Source organism: Eimeria mitis, genomic scaffold (genome assembly GCF_000499745.2).
Source record: "Eimeria mitis Houghton genomic scaffold, Emh_scaff1007, whole genome shotgun sequence".
In the NCBI taxonomy this organism is placed as follows: Eukaryota; Apicomplexa; class Conoidasida; order Eucoccidiorida; family Eimeriidae; genus Eimeria; species Eimeria mitis.
Genome location: NW_024011385.1, coordinates 1 through 12,699, shown reverse-complemented (window position 1 = coordinate 12,699; position 12,699 = coordinate 1). Strand labels below are relative to the sequence as shown.

The window sequence follows — 12,699 nt, the reverse complement described above, 5'->3', positions numbered from 1 at the left end:
AGATAGGTGAAGGAGACAAAGTAGAGAGACAAATGTAGGAAACAGAGTGGAGAGACAAATGAAGGGGACAAAGTAAACGGGCCAATGGAGACAAAGTAAAGATACAAAATAAAGAGACAAACTAAAGAGACAAACTAAAGAGACAAACTAAAGAGACAAAATAAAGAGGATAGTGAAGGAGACAAACTGAGACGTGCTAAAGAGACAACTGAAGGGACACACTAAAGAGGAAGGTAAATAGAAAAAAGGAGACAAATGAAGGATAAAAACTACAGAGAGAGACTAAAGAAGCAGACTAAAGAGACAAACAAGGGAAAGAAATAAACTGAAGAGACAGCTAAAGGGACAAATGAAAAAAACAAACTGAGAAAGGAAAATAAAAAGAGAGATTAAACAAACAAATGAAAGGGACAAAATAAAGAGACAAATGAACGATGCATGTGATGGAGACAAACTAAAGGGACAAATTAAGCAGACAAAATAAACAGACAAACTATGAACGCAAACTAAGGAGACAAAATAGAGTATGGAGACAGACAAAGTGAGACAAACTAAAAACGCAAACTAACAAAACAAACAAAGGATACAAATTGAAGAGACAAACTAAAGAGACAAAATAAGGAGACAAACTACAGGGACGAGCTTAAGCCACAAGTTAAGAAAACAAACGAGAGGGACAGACTAAAGATAGAAGCTAGGGAGAAGCATTGAAGGAAAACGCTACAAAGGTAAAGTGAAGAGATAAACTAAAAGGACAGGGGAGGGAGACAACTGGAAGAGACAGGCTAAAGAGACAAACCTAAGGGACAGAGGATAGACACAAACTACAGAGGCAGACTGAAGAGGCAAGCAAAGGGGACAATGTACAGAGACAAAGTAAAGAGGTAAACTAGAACGATAAACTAAGGAGAGGACCCCACAGAGGAGCAGCACCAACACAGCTTGCTGCCTATGGAGGCATGCATTCCCTCCTGTTCACTAGGGAGACACTCCTCTCTATTAAAAAAAAAAAAAAAAAAAAAAAAAAAAAAAAAAAAAAAAAAAAAAAAAAAAAAAAAAAAAAAAAAAAAAAACTCCTGCCACCTACGGAGACCTTTCTGTCTCCTATTGTGGAGTTTGTAGCTCTGGAGGAGACACTTTCCTCCTCCCCCTATCTCTTGCTTCTGAGTGAACCACTCTCTTTTCCTACGGAGACACTGCTGTCTCCGTCTCTATTGAGGAGACACTGCTGCCCCTTTATAAGGAGACAGTTCTGTCTAGTGAGGAGACACCCGTCTCCTTACTAGACAGAACTGTCTCCTTCTGTCTCCTCAGCAGCCACGCCCCCTGAGGAGACACATCTGTCTCCTTTCAACTGCAGAAATGTGGGCCTGCTGAACAGCCCCACTTCAGAGACACTCACGCTGCTCCACCCGCTCGACACAGAGGGCGCAGCTAGCCACAGCTAGCCACAGCTAGCCACAGCTAGCCACCGCCATCCGCAGGTATCCACAGCTAACCACAGCTACCACAGCTATCAGCAGCTAGCCAGAGGTATCCACAGCTAACCACAGTTAATCACAGCTAGAAAAACTAGTAACAGCTAGCCACAGCTGGCGGCAGATACTCACAGCTATTCACAGCTAGCTGCAACTAGCCAGAGCTAGCCGCCGCTAGCCAAAGCTAACCACCAGCAGCCACAGCTGCTCAATCGCTATAGAGTTGCGTAAAGGTATGCTTGTGGGGACCGTCGTTCCAGTGAGAAGAGACGAGGAAGCAGTGCGTGGATGCAGGTGGAGACAGCAGTGTAAAAAGAGGAGATGTAGATGAAGAGACTCAATTACACTAAGCCTGCAACTCTCCTGGTGTACTACAGTTGCTCTACTGTTGATGCATGCAGCCCTAGCAGCAGCAGCAGCAGCAGCAGCAGCAGCAGCAGCAGCAGTGGTAGTCGAAACAATGCTAAGAACAAATGTTGGTTAAGAAACAACCACGAGGTCGTTAAAAAGAGAGACCTGGTGTACATCCAGCTGTTGTATAGACAGCTGGTGTACAGAGAGCAAGTGTATAGACAGCAGGATATAAGGAGACTAAACCCTAAACCCTAAACCCCTCATCCGTAGGCAGCCGGCGAGGAGCCCCTTCTCGTCTGTCTCCTCAGTCTCTGTCTCCTTTAACGACCTCCTTTTCACCTCTAGGGGCGCGAAGGCGCTCCCAGAGAGGCAGCTAACGGGGGCTGCTATTGCAGCAGCAGCAGCAGCAGCAGCAGAAGCAGCAGCAGCAGCAGCAGCAGAAGCAGCAGCAGCTTGTACTCCTCCTTCTGGATGCCCCCAAGGACAAAAAAGTAGCGCAGCAAACTGCGGGGACCCCAAAGCACCCAAAAAGGAGACAGTAAGGAGTCCCACGATGGGGTATTGTCTCCTTTTGTCTCCTTCATTTTTTCTGTCCCTAATCAAAAGAAGCTAACTTTATTATATTACACACGTATACGAACGCGGATACAGACACCGGGAACTACCTGGTACATCTCTCCATGCGGTGGAGGACTTGCTGTTGTTCTTTTTATTCTTCTTGTTGCTCTTGTTGCTTTTGTTTTTTTTTTTTGTTGCAGTTGTTGCTGTTGTTGTTTTTTTGTTGCTGCAGTTGTTGTTGTAGGTGGTGGTGGTGTTGAGCGCCGCGGCGGAGAGTAGAAGACTGCATCGTCGCACCGACAGAAGCCCGCAGACACCCTAGACCGCCAGCTACCTAGCTAGCCAGCTAGCTAGCCAGCTAGCTAGCCAGCTAGCTAGACAGCTAGCCAGCAAGAGCTGGGTATGGCTGGAGGAGACACTCGAAGTAGCCGTGATTCGCCTCCTGTCTCTCCCTCTTCTCCTTTTTCTCTCAGTCCTGTAGCCACTCTCCCGGCTGCTGCAGCGGCCGTTGCTGTTACTGCTGCTTCTGCAGTTGTTGAAGCCGCAGCAGCAGCGGCAACAGCAACAGCAGCAGCACCAGCAGCAGCAGCAGCAGCAGGTACTGAGTGTGGGGTGAGGGAAGGGTTGCTGTGTTTCAAGGGAAACGGCGTCAGTTCAGTCCCAGCTGTCTCCTTTTTTTTTTTCTGTCTCTTCTGTTTCTTTTTCCTCTCCTGTCTCGCCTGTATCCTCTCCCTCTGCTGTCTCCTCTGCCGCTCCTATCTCTTGCTGTTCTTCTGTTTTCTCTGTCCCTTCTTCCTCTTTTGTTTTATCTGCTTTCTCCACTGCTACAGTCTCCTGCATTTCTTCTGTCTCCTCTACTCCTCGTCCCTCGCCCTTCGCATGCGCTTCTTCTGTCTCCTTCGTCTTTTTTGTTCCTTTCTCTTCCCCCTTCTTGCCTGAGCTGTCTCTTCTTCTTCCTCATCTGTCTCTTCTTCCTCCTCCTCCTCCTCCTCCTCTGTCTCCTCTGCCTTTCCTGGCGCTTCTGCTGTCTCTCCTGTCTCCTTTATCTCTACCTTCTCTTCTGTCTCTTCTGTACCCTCTCCCTCCACTGATTCTTCTGTTTCTTTCGTCTCTGTTGTTCCTGCTAGCGCTACTGTCTCCTGTGTCTCTTCTTCCCCCTCTGATTCTCCTGTCCCTTCTGTCTCCTTCGTATCTTCTTCTGCTTCTTCCTCTTTTTCCTCTTTTGCCTCTACTGGTTCATTTGTCTCTTCTTTCTCCTCCGCCTCTTCTTCCTCCTCTGATCCTTCTTCCTCTTTAGTCTCTTCTGTCTCCATTGTCTCTCCTTCTGTCTCCTCCTTCTCTTCCCCTTCACCTGTTTCTTTTATCACGAGTTCCTCTATCTCTTCTGTCTCTTCTGTCGCTTTTGTTTCTTCTGCTCCGCTTGTCTCCTCTTCGTCTTTTGTCTCTTCTGTCTCCTTTGTCTCCTCTTCCTCCTCCGCCTCTTCCTCCTCCTGCTCTGACTCTTTCTTCTCTTCTTCATCTTTAGTATCTTCTGTCTCCGTTGCCTTCTCTTCCTCCTTTGTCGCTTCTGTCTCCTTTGTCTCTTCTTCCTTCTCCGTCTCCTCCTCCTCCTCCTCCTCCTCCTCCGATTCTTTCGTCTCTTCTTCATCTTTAGTCTCTTCTGTCTCCGCTGCTTTCTCTTCCTCTTTTGTCTCTTCCTTCTCCTCCGTCTCTTCTGTCTCCTCTGTCTCTTTTTCCTCCCCCGCCTCTTCCTCCTCCTCCGATGTTCCCGTCCCTTCTTCCTCTTTTTTCTCTTCTGTCTCCTTTTCTTTCTCTTCCTCCTTTGTCTCTTCTGTCTCCTCTGTCTCTTCTTTCTCCTCCGCCTCTTCCTCCTCCTCCGATTCTTTCGTCTCTTCTTCCTCTTTAGTCTCTTCTGTCTCCGTTGCCTTCTCTTCCTCTTCTTCCTCTTCTGTCTCCTTTGCTTTCTCCTCCTCTTTTGTCTCTTCTGTCTTCTCTGTCTCTTCTTTCTCCTCCGCCTCTTCCTCCGCCTCTTCCTCCTCCTCCTCCTCCTCCGATTCTTTCTTCTCTTCTTCATCTTTAGTCTCTTCTGTCTCCGTTGTTTTCTCTTCCTCTTTTTCCTCTTCTGTCTCCTTTGCTTTCTCCTCCTCTTTTGTCTCTTCTGTCTCCTCTGTCTCTTCTTTCTCCTCCGCCTCTTCCTCCTCCTGCTCCGATTCTTCCGTCTCTTCTTCCTCTTTAGTCTCCTCTGTCTCCGCTGCTTTCTCTTCCTCTTTTGTCTCTTCTTTCTCCTCTGTCTCTTCTGCCGCCTTCATCTCTTCCCTTTCTTCTGTTTCTTTTGTTATCGTTGGCGGTGTCTCCTCCACTGGTTCCTCTGTCTCTTCTTTCTCTTCTGTCTCTTCTGTCCCCTTTGTCCCTTCTTCCTCTTTTTTCTCTTCTTTTTCATCTGTCTCTTCTTCCTCATCTGCTTCTTCCTCCTCTGATTCCTCCGTCTCATCTGTCCCTTCTGTCTTTTCTGTCTCCTTTGCCTCTTCTTCCTCTTCTGTCTCTTCTTTCTCCTCTGTCTCTTCTGCCTCCTTCATCTCCTCCCTTTCTTCTGTTTCTTTCGTCGTCGTTGGCGGTGTCTCCTCTGTCCCCTTTGTCTCTTCTGTCTCTTCTGTTGCTTTTGCCGCCGTTGTCTCTTCTTCATCCTTTTTCTCTTCTTTTTCTTTTGTCTCTTCTCTCTCATCCGCCTCTTCTTCCTCCTCCGACTCTTCTGTCTCTTCTCCCTCTTTTGTCTCTTCTGTCTCCCCCGTATCCTCTTTGCCTTCTATTTCTTCTTTTCCTTCTGCTTCTTCTGATGCATTTGTCTCTTCTTCCTCTTTTGTCTCTTCTTTCTCCTTTGTCTCCCTTTCCTCATCTGCCCCCTTTATCTCATCCTGTTCTTCTTTCTCTTTTTTCTGTTCTGCCTTTTGTTCCTCTTCCGCCTCTTCTTCCTCTGATTCTTCTGTCTCTTCTCCCTCTTCTGTTTCTTCTGTCTCCTTCACCTCTTCTTCTTTTATCTCTTCTGTCTCCTTTGTCTCCTCTCCCTTCTCTTCCTTCTCTTCTGTTTCCTGCATCTCCGTTGGCGGTGCTACTACAGGCTCCACTGTCTCCTCTGTCTCTTCTGTCCCTTTTGGTTCTTCTGCCCTCTCAGTCTCTTTCTCTTCTTTTTTCTCTTCTTCCTCTTCTGTCTCTTCTTCTCCCTCATCCTCCTCTTCTTCTTCCTCTGTCTCTTCTTCCTGCTTTGTCTCTTCTGTCCCTTCTGTCTTCTCTGTCTCTTTCTCCTCTTCTTTCTCTTTTGTCTCTTCCGTTTCCTTTGTCTCTTCTGTCTGCTTCATCTCCTCCCTTTCTCCTGTTCCTTTCGTCTCCACTGGCGTTGCTATCGCCCTCACCACCACAGGTTCTGCTGTCTCTTCTGTCTCCTTTTTCGCATCTGTCTCTTCTGTCCCTTTTGTTTCTTCTGTCCCCTTTGTCTCTTCTTCTTCTTCTTCCTCACCCTCCTCTTCTTCCTCCTCCGTCTCTTCTTCCTCCTCTGTCTCTTCTGTCCCTTCTGCTCCCCCTGTCTCCTTTGGCTCTTCTGCCTCCTTCGTCTCTCCTTTCTCTTCTGTCTCCTTTGTTTCCCCTCTCTCTGCTGCCTCTTCTGTCTCTTTTGCTTGTTCTGTTGTCCCTTTTGTCTCTACTGTCTCTGGTGTCTCTCCTGGCTTATGTGTGTTTTCTTTGTCTTGTGTCTCTTCAGTCTCCTTTGTCTCTTTTGCTTTTTCTTCAGTCTCTGGGTTTTCTTCTTCCTGCTTTTCTTCTGTCTCCTGTTTCGCTTGTGTCTCTTCTGTCTTCGGCTTCTCTTCTGGCTGTTGTGCCTCTCCTGTCTCTTCTCTCTTGTCTGTCCCTTCTTTTTCCTCTCCCTCTCCTCTTTCTTCTGTCTGTTGTGTTTCTTCTGTCTGTTGTGTCCCTTCAGTGTCTTCTGTCTCTTCTTTCTCTTCTTTCTTTTCTTTCTTTTCTTCCTCTGCTGCCTCCTCTGTTCCCTCTGCCTTGTCTGGCGTTTGTGTTCGCTCTGTTTCTTCTGTCCCTTGTGTCTCTGTTGTTTCTCGTGTTTGTTCTGTTTCTCCTCTCTCTTCTGTCTCTTCTGTCTCTTTTGTCTCTTTTTTCGTTTCTCCCCCTTCTGTCTCCTGCGCCTTTTCTTCTCCTTCTCTCTCCTGCGTTTCCCCTGACTCCTGTGTCTCCTCTGTCCCTTCTGTCTCCTCTGCGTCTTGTGTCTCTTCTCTCCCTTCAACCTTTCCACTCCTATATGTCCCTTCTGTCTCTTTTCCATCCTCACTCTCCCCTCCGTCCCCTGTCTCATCTGTCTCCTCTGTCTCCTCTGCTTCCTCTGCCTCCTTTGCCTCTTGCTCATCCATCTTCTGCAGCTCCATATGTGTTTCTTTGTATTGTAAGAAGAAGAGATAGTCTCTGAGACTGTTACCGCTCTCTCTTGCAGCAGCAGCAGCTCGCCCCACCTCTCCAACATCTTTCGCAATCCTAGCTTTTTCTAGAGCAGCAAATGCCTCCTTAATAAATGTTCTTGCCTGTGCTGCTTCTTCTGTATCCTGCAGCAGCAGCTTGGCTGGTATTTGTTTTATAGTTTCTGCTGTTCTTTGCATATCTATCTCTAGGAGATTAAGGAGCTCATAGTCTGCAACCAGCTGACATGCATCCGCGCGTGCACTCTCCATATCGAGTGTATCTTCTATTGTTTTTTCTGCTTCATTTCTTGCTGCTTTTATTGAGTCCACTGGTCTCCCCTTCCATAGAAGACTATATTTTTCTGTATTTGTTGCATGTTTCTCAAAGTGTCGTGAAAGATGTTTAACATTAGTTTCTAGGTCTTCAACTTCTTTTACAAGTTTTTGTAGGACCTGCCTAGACACCCGGTGAGGCCAATCATTCTCAGGTTTATCTAACCCAGGAAAACTATCTCCTAGAGAGCTGTATATATGCACCATCCCCTCCTCAAAAGACAAACGATCCTCGGTGAAGCTAGCTCTTGCATCTTTTGCTAGCTCCATAGTAACACGCTGCAGAGCAGGGTCACCTAGAGGTATAACATATTTCATCTTTGGAAGGTCACCTTCATCACCTCTCAGAGCATCAACAAGCTCATCAAGTACTTTTTCTATTTCTTTAGCGTTTGCTTCAGCTGTATACAGCTCTTCAGGTGTTGTACTTTCTTCTATTGCTTGTCTTTGTAGATTATGAGCCCCTAAAAAACTCTCTGCTTTTTTTAATACTTCTTCTACTTGGCTTAACATTGTTGTTCCGTATGCACCCTTCAGTGTCTCCATCCTGCGCCACACTGCAGCCATCACCCCCGTAGACATCTCAATCTGAGCCACAAGCCATTTATTTTTATCGCTTCGTTTTACAGCTATAGGGGCCTTTACTGCCTCTGCACCATCACGCAGCAACTGACGACAGCTCTCTACCCCCCACACCATCCTCTTTGTGTTTTCAAAGAGAAATGTTGCTGCATCTGCTGCAGCACACAGATACACTTTATCCGTACGACCTGAGGATGCTATAGCCTCTAGGCTCCGCAGCGCGAGATTAACACCTTCATTCAGCTGCAAGTGTTCTGCTGCTAGAGAGTTTACAGTGGAGGTGACCCCATCGATGTAGTCATTCTCTTCTGCTGCTTGTTCTAGGAGAGGCATCCAAGGCCCCACATCTATCTCCTCAGGCAGCCCCTGCGAAGCCTCTGCTGCAGCAGCAGCAACGGCCTGCAGCACAGAGTGCATCTCCCTAGACACGTTGTCTAGCTGCTCCTCCAGCTGCATCCACTGCTGCTCTGCTGCTGCTGCGTTTTCTGTTGTCTCCCCTGCCTTTCGTATGCGCACCGCCTCATCTACTGCCTGCTGCAGCCGCCCCATCAGCTCTGCTGATTTCTCCTTTTCTAAACATGCAGCAAGCCGAGTAGCAGCAGCCTGAGCTTCTGTCATCTCATCGAACTGCTGCAGCAGCGGGGTGGGGACAGGCCTTGTTCCGGTTGCTGCTGCTGCCTTTGATGCAGCAGCAGCTGCTGCAGTAGCAGCAGAAGATGCTGATGTTGCTGCGTTCTCTGCTACTACTGCTTTCCATTGGGCAATAGACTTAGATGCTATTAGAGTCGACTCCAGCTCTGCCAGCTCTGCTGCTGCTCTTGCTGCTGCTGCTGCCAGCTCTGCTGCATCCCCTTCAGCTAGTTTTGAGGCCTTCAATGCTTTCTTTGCTGCTGCTGCTGTTTCTTTTTCCTCTGGTTCTGCTCGCTTAAGTGTTTCTGCTGCCTCTACAGCTGCTGCTGCTGCCTTCTTCGCTGCTGCAGACGATGCTTTGGCCCTCTGCTCTGCTGTTGCTGCTTCTTCTTCTGCTGCTGCTGCTGCTGTTGCATCTGCTGCTGCCGTCCTGGCTGCTTTTGACAGTGTACGTTTTACTTCCTCTGGTGATTTGCTTCCACTTGCAGCAAGCTGTGCTATCTCCTGTGCTGCTGCTGCTGCTGCTCTTGCTTTTTCTGCTGCAGCAGCTTGTGCTTCTGCTGCTTCCGCTGCCTTCAAATGCGCGGCCTTTGACTCTGCTGCTATTGCTGCTGCTGCCTGTGCTTCTGCTGTTGCGGCATTTGCTGCTTTTGCATCTGCTGCTGCTACATCTGCTGCTGCTTCTGCTGCAGCCCTTGACTCTCGTGCTATCTCTTCTGCTTCTGCTGCTTCTGCTGCCAGCTGCTCTGGTGTCTCTGCTTCATCATCAGACTCTTCTGCTGATGATTCGTCTTCTGCTGCTGCACCTGCTGGTTTCTTTGCTGCGTTTTCTTTCCTTCTTGCTGCAGCTGCTGCCTCTGCTGCTGCTTCTTCTGCTTCTTCTCGTGCTGCCTGTGCTTCAGCTGTATCTTCTGCTGCTTTTTCTCTTGCCTTGTCTTCGGCATATCTAGACTTTTCTGCCTTTTCCTCTGCTGCTTGCGCCACTGCTGCCTTCTCTGCTGCTGCTGCTGCATCTGCTTCTGCTTTAGCTGCTGGTGCTGCTGCTGCTCGCTTCAAGGCAGCAGCTCTTGCTTCCAATCGTCCCGCTTCTGCTGCTCTCTTTGCTGCTGCTTCTGCTGCTGCTTTCGGGTCCGATAGTAGTGCTGCTCTGTCTACTGCTGCTCGTGATGCTGCTGCCTTTTCTTTCTTCTCTATAGCATCTTTTATTTTTTTCTCTGCGTCTTCTGCATCAGCTGCTGCTGCTTTTGCTGTTACTATATTTTTTTTCTTCGTTTCTTTTGCTGCTTTCCTCGCAGCAGCAGCGAAGGTAGCAGCATCTGCTGCTCTTTTTGTTGTTGTATCTGCTTCTTTCTTTGCTGCTGCTGCTCTTTCTTTTGCTGCTGCTGCTTGTGCTGCTAGCTTACNTCATATATCTCTGTCTTTGCTTTTGCTTCGATAGCATCCAGAGCCGAATCATATGCACGAGTCCCTGCATCTGCTGCTGCTGCTTTTTTTATTTTTGTATGTACTTCTCTTGCTGCTGCTTTCAGCCCTGCTGCTGCTGGCCGCAACCCAGATATAGGTATCGGTGTCTCCTCTTCATCATCTGACGATGATAGTAATGTTGATATTCTCTTCTTCTTAGGTGCAGCACTTTGTGCTGCTGCTGCTGCTGTTGCTGCTGCTGCTGCTGCTGCTGTTGCTGCTTCGGGGGACTCCTTCTCAGGTTCTGCAGCTGCTCCCTCAGCTGCTGCTGCCTCTGCTGCTTCTGGTGCTGCTGCTGCTCCTGGTGCTGTTGTCTCCGCTGCTGTTGCCTCTGATGCTTCTCCGTCTGCTGCTGCCACCGGTGTTTCGTCTTCAGGGGTGGTTGCTGCTGCTGCTGTGGGGTCTGTCTGTGCTGCTGCTGCTGCTGCTGCTGCTTCGTCCGCTGCTATGTCCGTGGGGACGGGCTGCTGCTCCGGCTGCTGTTCCTCCTGCTGCTCCTCTTGCTGCTCCTGCAGCTGCTGCTGCTCCTGCTGCTCCTGCTGCTGCAGCTGGTGCATGCGGCTGTACGCTATACGGAATATAACGAGACACAGCAGCAGAACAGCAGCAAGCGTTACGCCCTTCTTGCTGTGGTTGCGGCCGAAGGAGGCCCACTGTTTCCCTATAGGCAATCCTGGCCTTTGCTGCTGCTGCAGCTCCTGCCGCAGAGTCTCCTGCAGCTCATGCTGCTGCTCCTGATGCAGTTCTTGCTGCAGCTGCTGCTGCATGCCTTGCTGCAGCCCCTGCTGCTGCAGCTCTTCCTTCAGCTCCTGCTGCATGTCTTGCTTGAACTCCTGTTGCATCTCCTCTCGCAGCATCTGCTGCAGCTCGTGCTCAAGGTCTTCATCGTCGCTGCGGTTGGGGGCGTTGCTGCTGTACCTGTTGCTGCGCCGCTGCACTCTTCTGGGTAGCCGCAGCAGCGAGCCGACATCTTCTCGGCTTAAGTGTGAGGGGTCAGAGATAGCTGCTGCTGCAGCAGCAGCAGCTGCGGGGCGGCGCTGCAGAGGGTGTGGGGGGTTGGGATCGGGATCGCGATTGGCTTGGGGAGACGAGGGGGAGAGAGAGGAGACCTCAATAGGCAACGATGCCTCAGCACCCCCCAAGGATTCTAGCAGATACAGGCCAAACCCCGCAAGGCCCACAAGACCCCACATGCAGCGTCGGGGTATAGGCTGCATCTTTATGTTGCTGCTTGTGGCTGCTGCTGCTGCAGCAGCAGCAGACAGCTGCTGCTTGACGATGAGTTGATGTGTGTCGTCGGTGTCCTTGCAGCTGCAGGCCGAAGTANAGCAGACAGCTGCTGCTTGACGATGAGTTGATGTGTGTCGTCGGTGTCCTTGCAGCTGCAGGCCGAAGTAAATTCGCACAAGACCCCGGCGCTATCCTGCTGCTGCTGCTGCTGCTGCTGCTGCAGCGGTTGCAGCAAGCAGCGCCGTAGGAGCAACGAACAAACCCAATACAACAACTCCTGGGGATCCACCGACCCAATGGCGATCCCGATCCCGGCGGCCGCTGCCTCTCCTTTGCGTCTCGTTGCGCGCGGCGGCCCCCTACAGAGGCTCTCATAGCCTCATGTAGCTGTAGGCTGTACAGTAAGCAGCTACTCCAACTGCTGCTGCTGCTGCTGCTGCAGCTGTTGCTGCAGCGTTGGGGAGCAGTAGCCGGAGCAGCAGCAGCAGCTGCTGCTAGGGGGACGCCTCGCCCGCAGCCTAGCTGCTGCTGCTGCTCCCGCTTGTTGCTGATGAGGCGACCTGTGCGTATTCGTAACAATTATATTGCATATTTATTGATAAAAATATGCAAACAAAAACAAAAAAGACTGCAGCAACACCGCCTCGATGCTGGCGTTGCTGCAGCACTCGAGAGGCCGATCACTGAGGCCGCATGCACCGGGATCGGCCGATCCCCAGCGCAGCAGCTCTCTTCATATAAAACACCAAACCACCACCCAACACACTTTTTAATGTTATGCAAATACAAAATCTAACGCTAGCTGCCTCTCCGCCGCCTATACAGTTTCACGCCCCGTCTCCTCACCGCACAGTCCCCCTTCTCTGATTTCCTCTGCGAGTTGAGCAGCAGCAGCAGCAGCTGCTGCTGCAGCAGCAGCACATACCATGGTTTGTGTGTTGCATAGTATGCCTGGAGCTATCACAGGAGCATAAGNGCTGCAGCAGCAGCACATACCATGGTTTGTGTGTTGCATAGTATGCCTGGAGCTATCACAGGAGCATAAGCTTGGCCTTGATAGGCCGCATGCAGGCAGATACAAACGCTCGGTGTCTACACAGATAAAGCATGCACTGAGGGTATCTGTGTTGAAGCTTCCTTGTGCTCCCGTGTGAGGCTAGCTTGCATCGCCAGTAACAGCGGAGTGCACTGCAACGCCTCAGCTGCCTTCTCCCACTCAACTCCAGCTGCTCTGCACCTGCAGGTTACGGGGGGGCGGGGGAGGGAGGTTAGCTGCGTTGGGGAAACACTTGCCGCAAGTATTTGGCCTCATTGCTCTAACACTTGCTCCCTAGCTTTAATCAAGGACAGAAGCGAGATGCAATGTAGGTAAAGACTTATTGCAAGAGTTTCCCGAAAGCAGCTGACCTCCTTCACCCGTCCTCAGCCTCAGGTCTCCTGTGGGCCTGGGTGTTGCGGGGAGGAGGCAACCTGAAGTTGCGTTGCAGCGCCTTTCGTTGCGGCTGGTAACACAAGCCACTGTCGCGCGCGCGTGTAAGGAAGCTTCCACGAAGCTTCCTTTGCTGCATGCTGTACCTGTAACATGAGTTAGCGCAGAGTTAGCTCAGGAGCCTATCGAC

The 12,699-nt window shown here is 50.1% G+C and overlaps 1 protein-coding gene across 1 annotated transcript; it reads right to left on the bottom strand.

Moving 5' to 3' along the window:
- Positions 1-3,244: 3,244 nt before the first annotated feature.
- On the bottom strand, positions 3,245-11,043 carry EMH_0027300 (uncharacterized protein; the record flags this gene model as incomplete). Its single annotated transcript, XM_038022048.1, has 2 exons — positions 3,245-9,674; positions 9,977-11,043. The coding sequence occupies 2 exons, from the start codon at positions 11,041-11,043 to the stop codon at positions 3,245-3,247; spliced, it is 7,497 nt and encodes a 2,498-aa protein (XP_037877902.1).
- Positions 11,044-12,699: the final 1,656 nt, after the last annotated feature.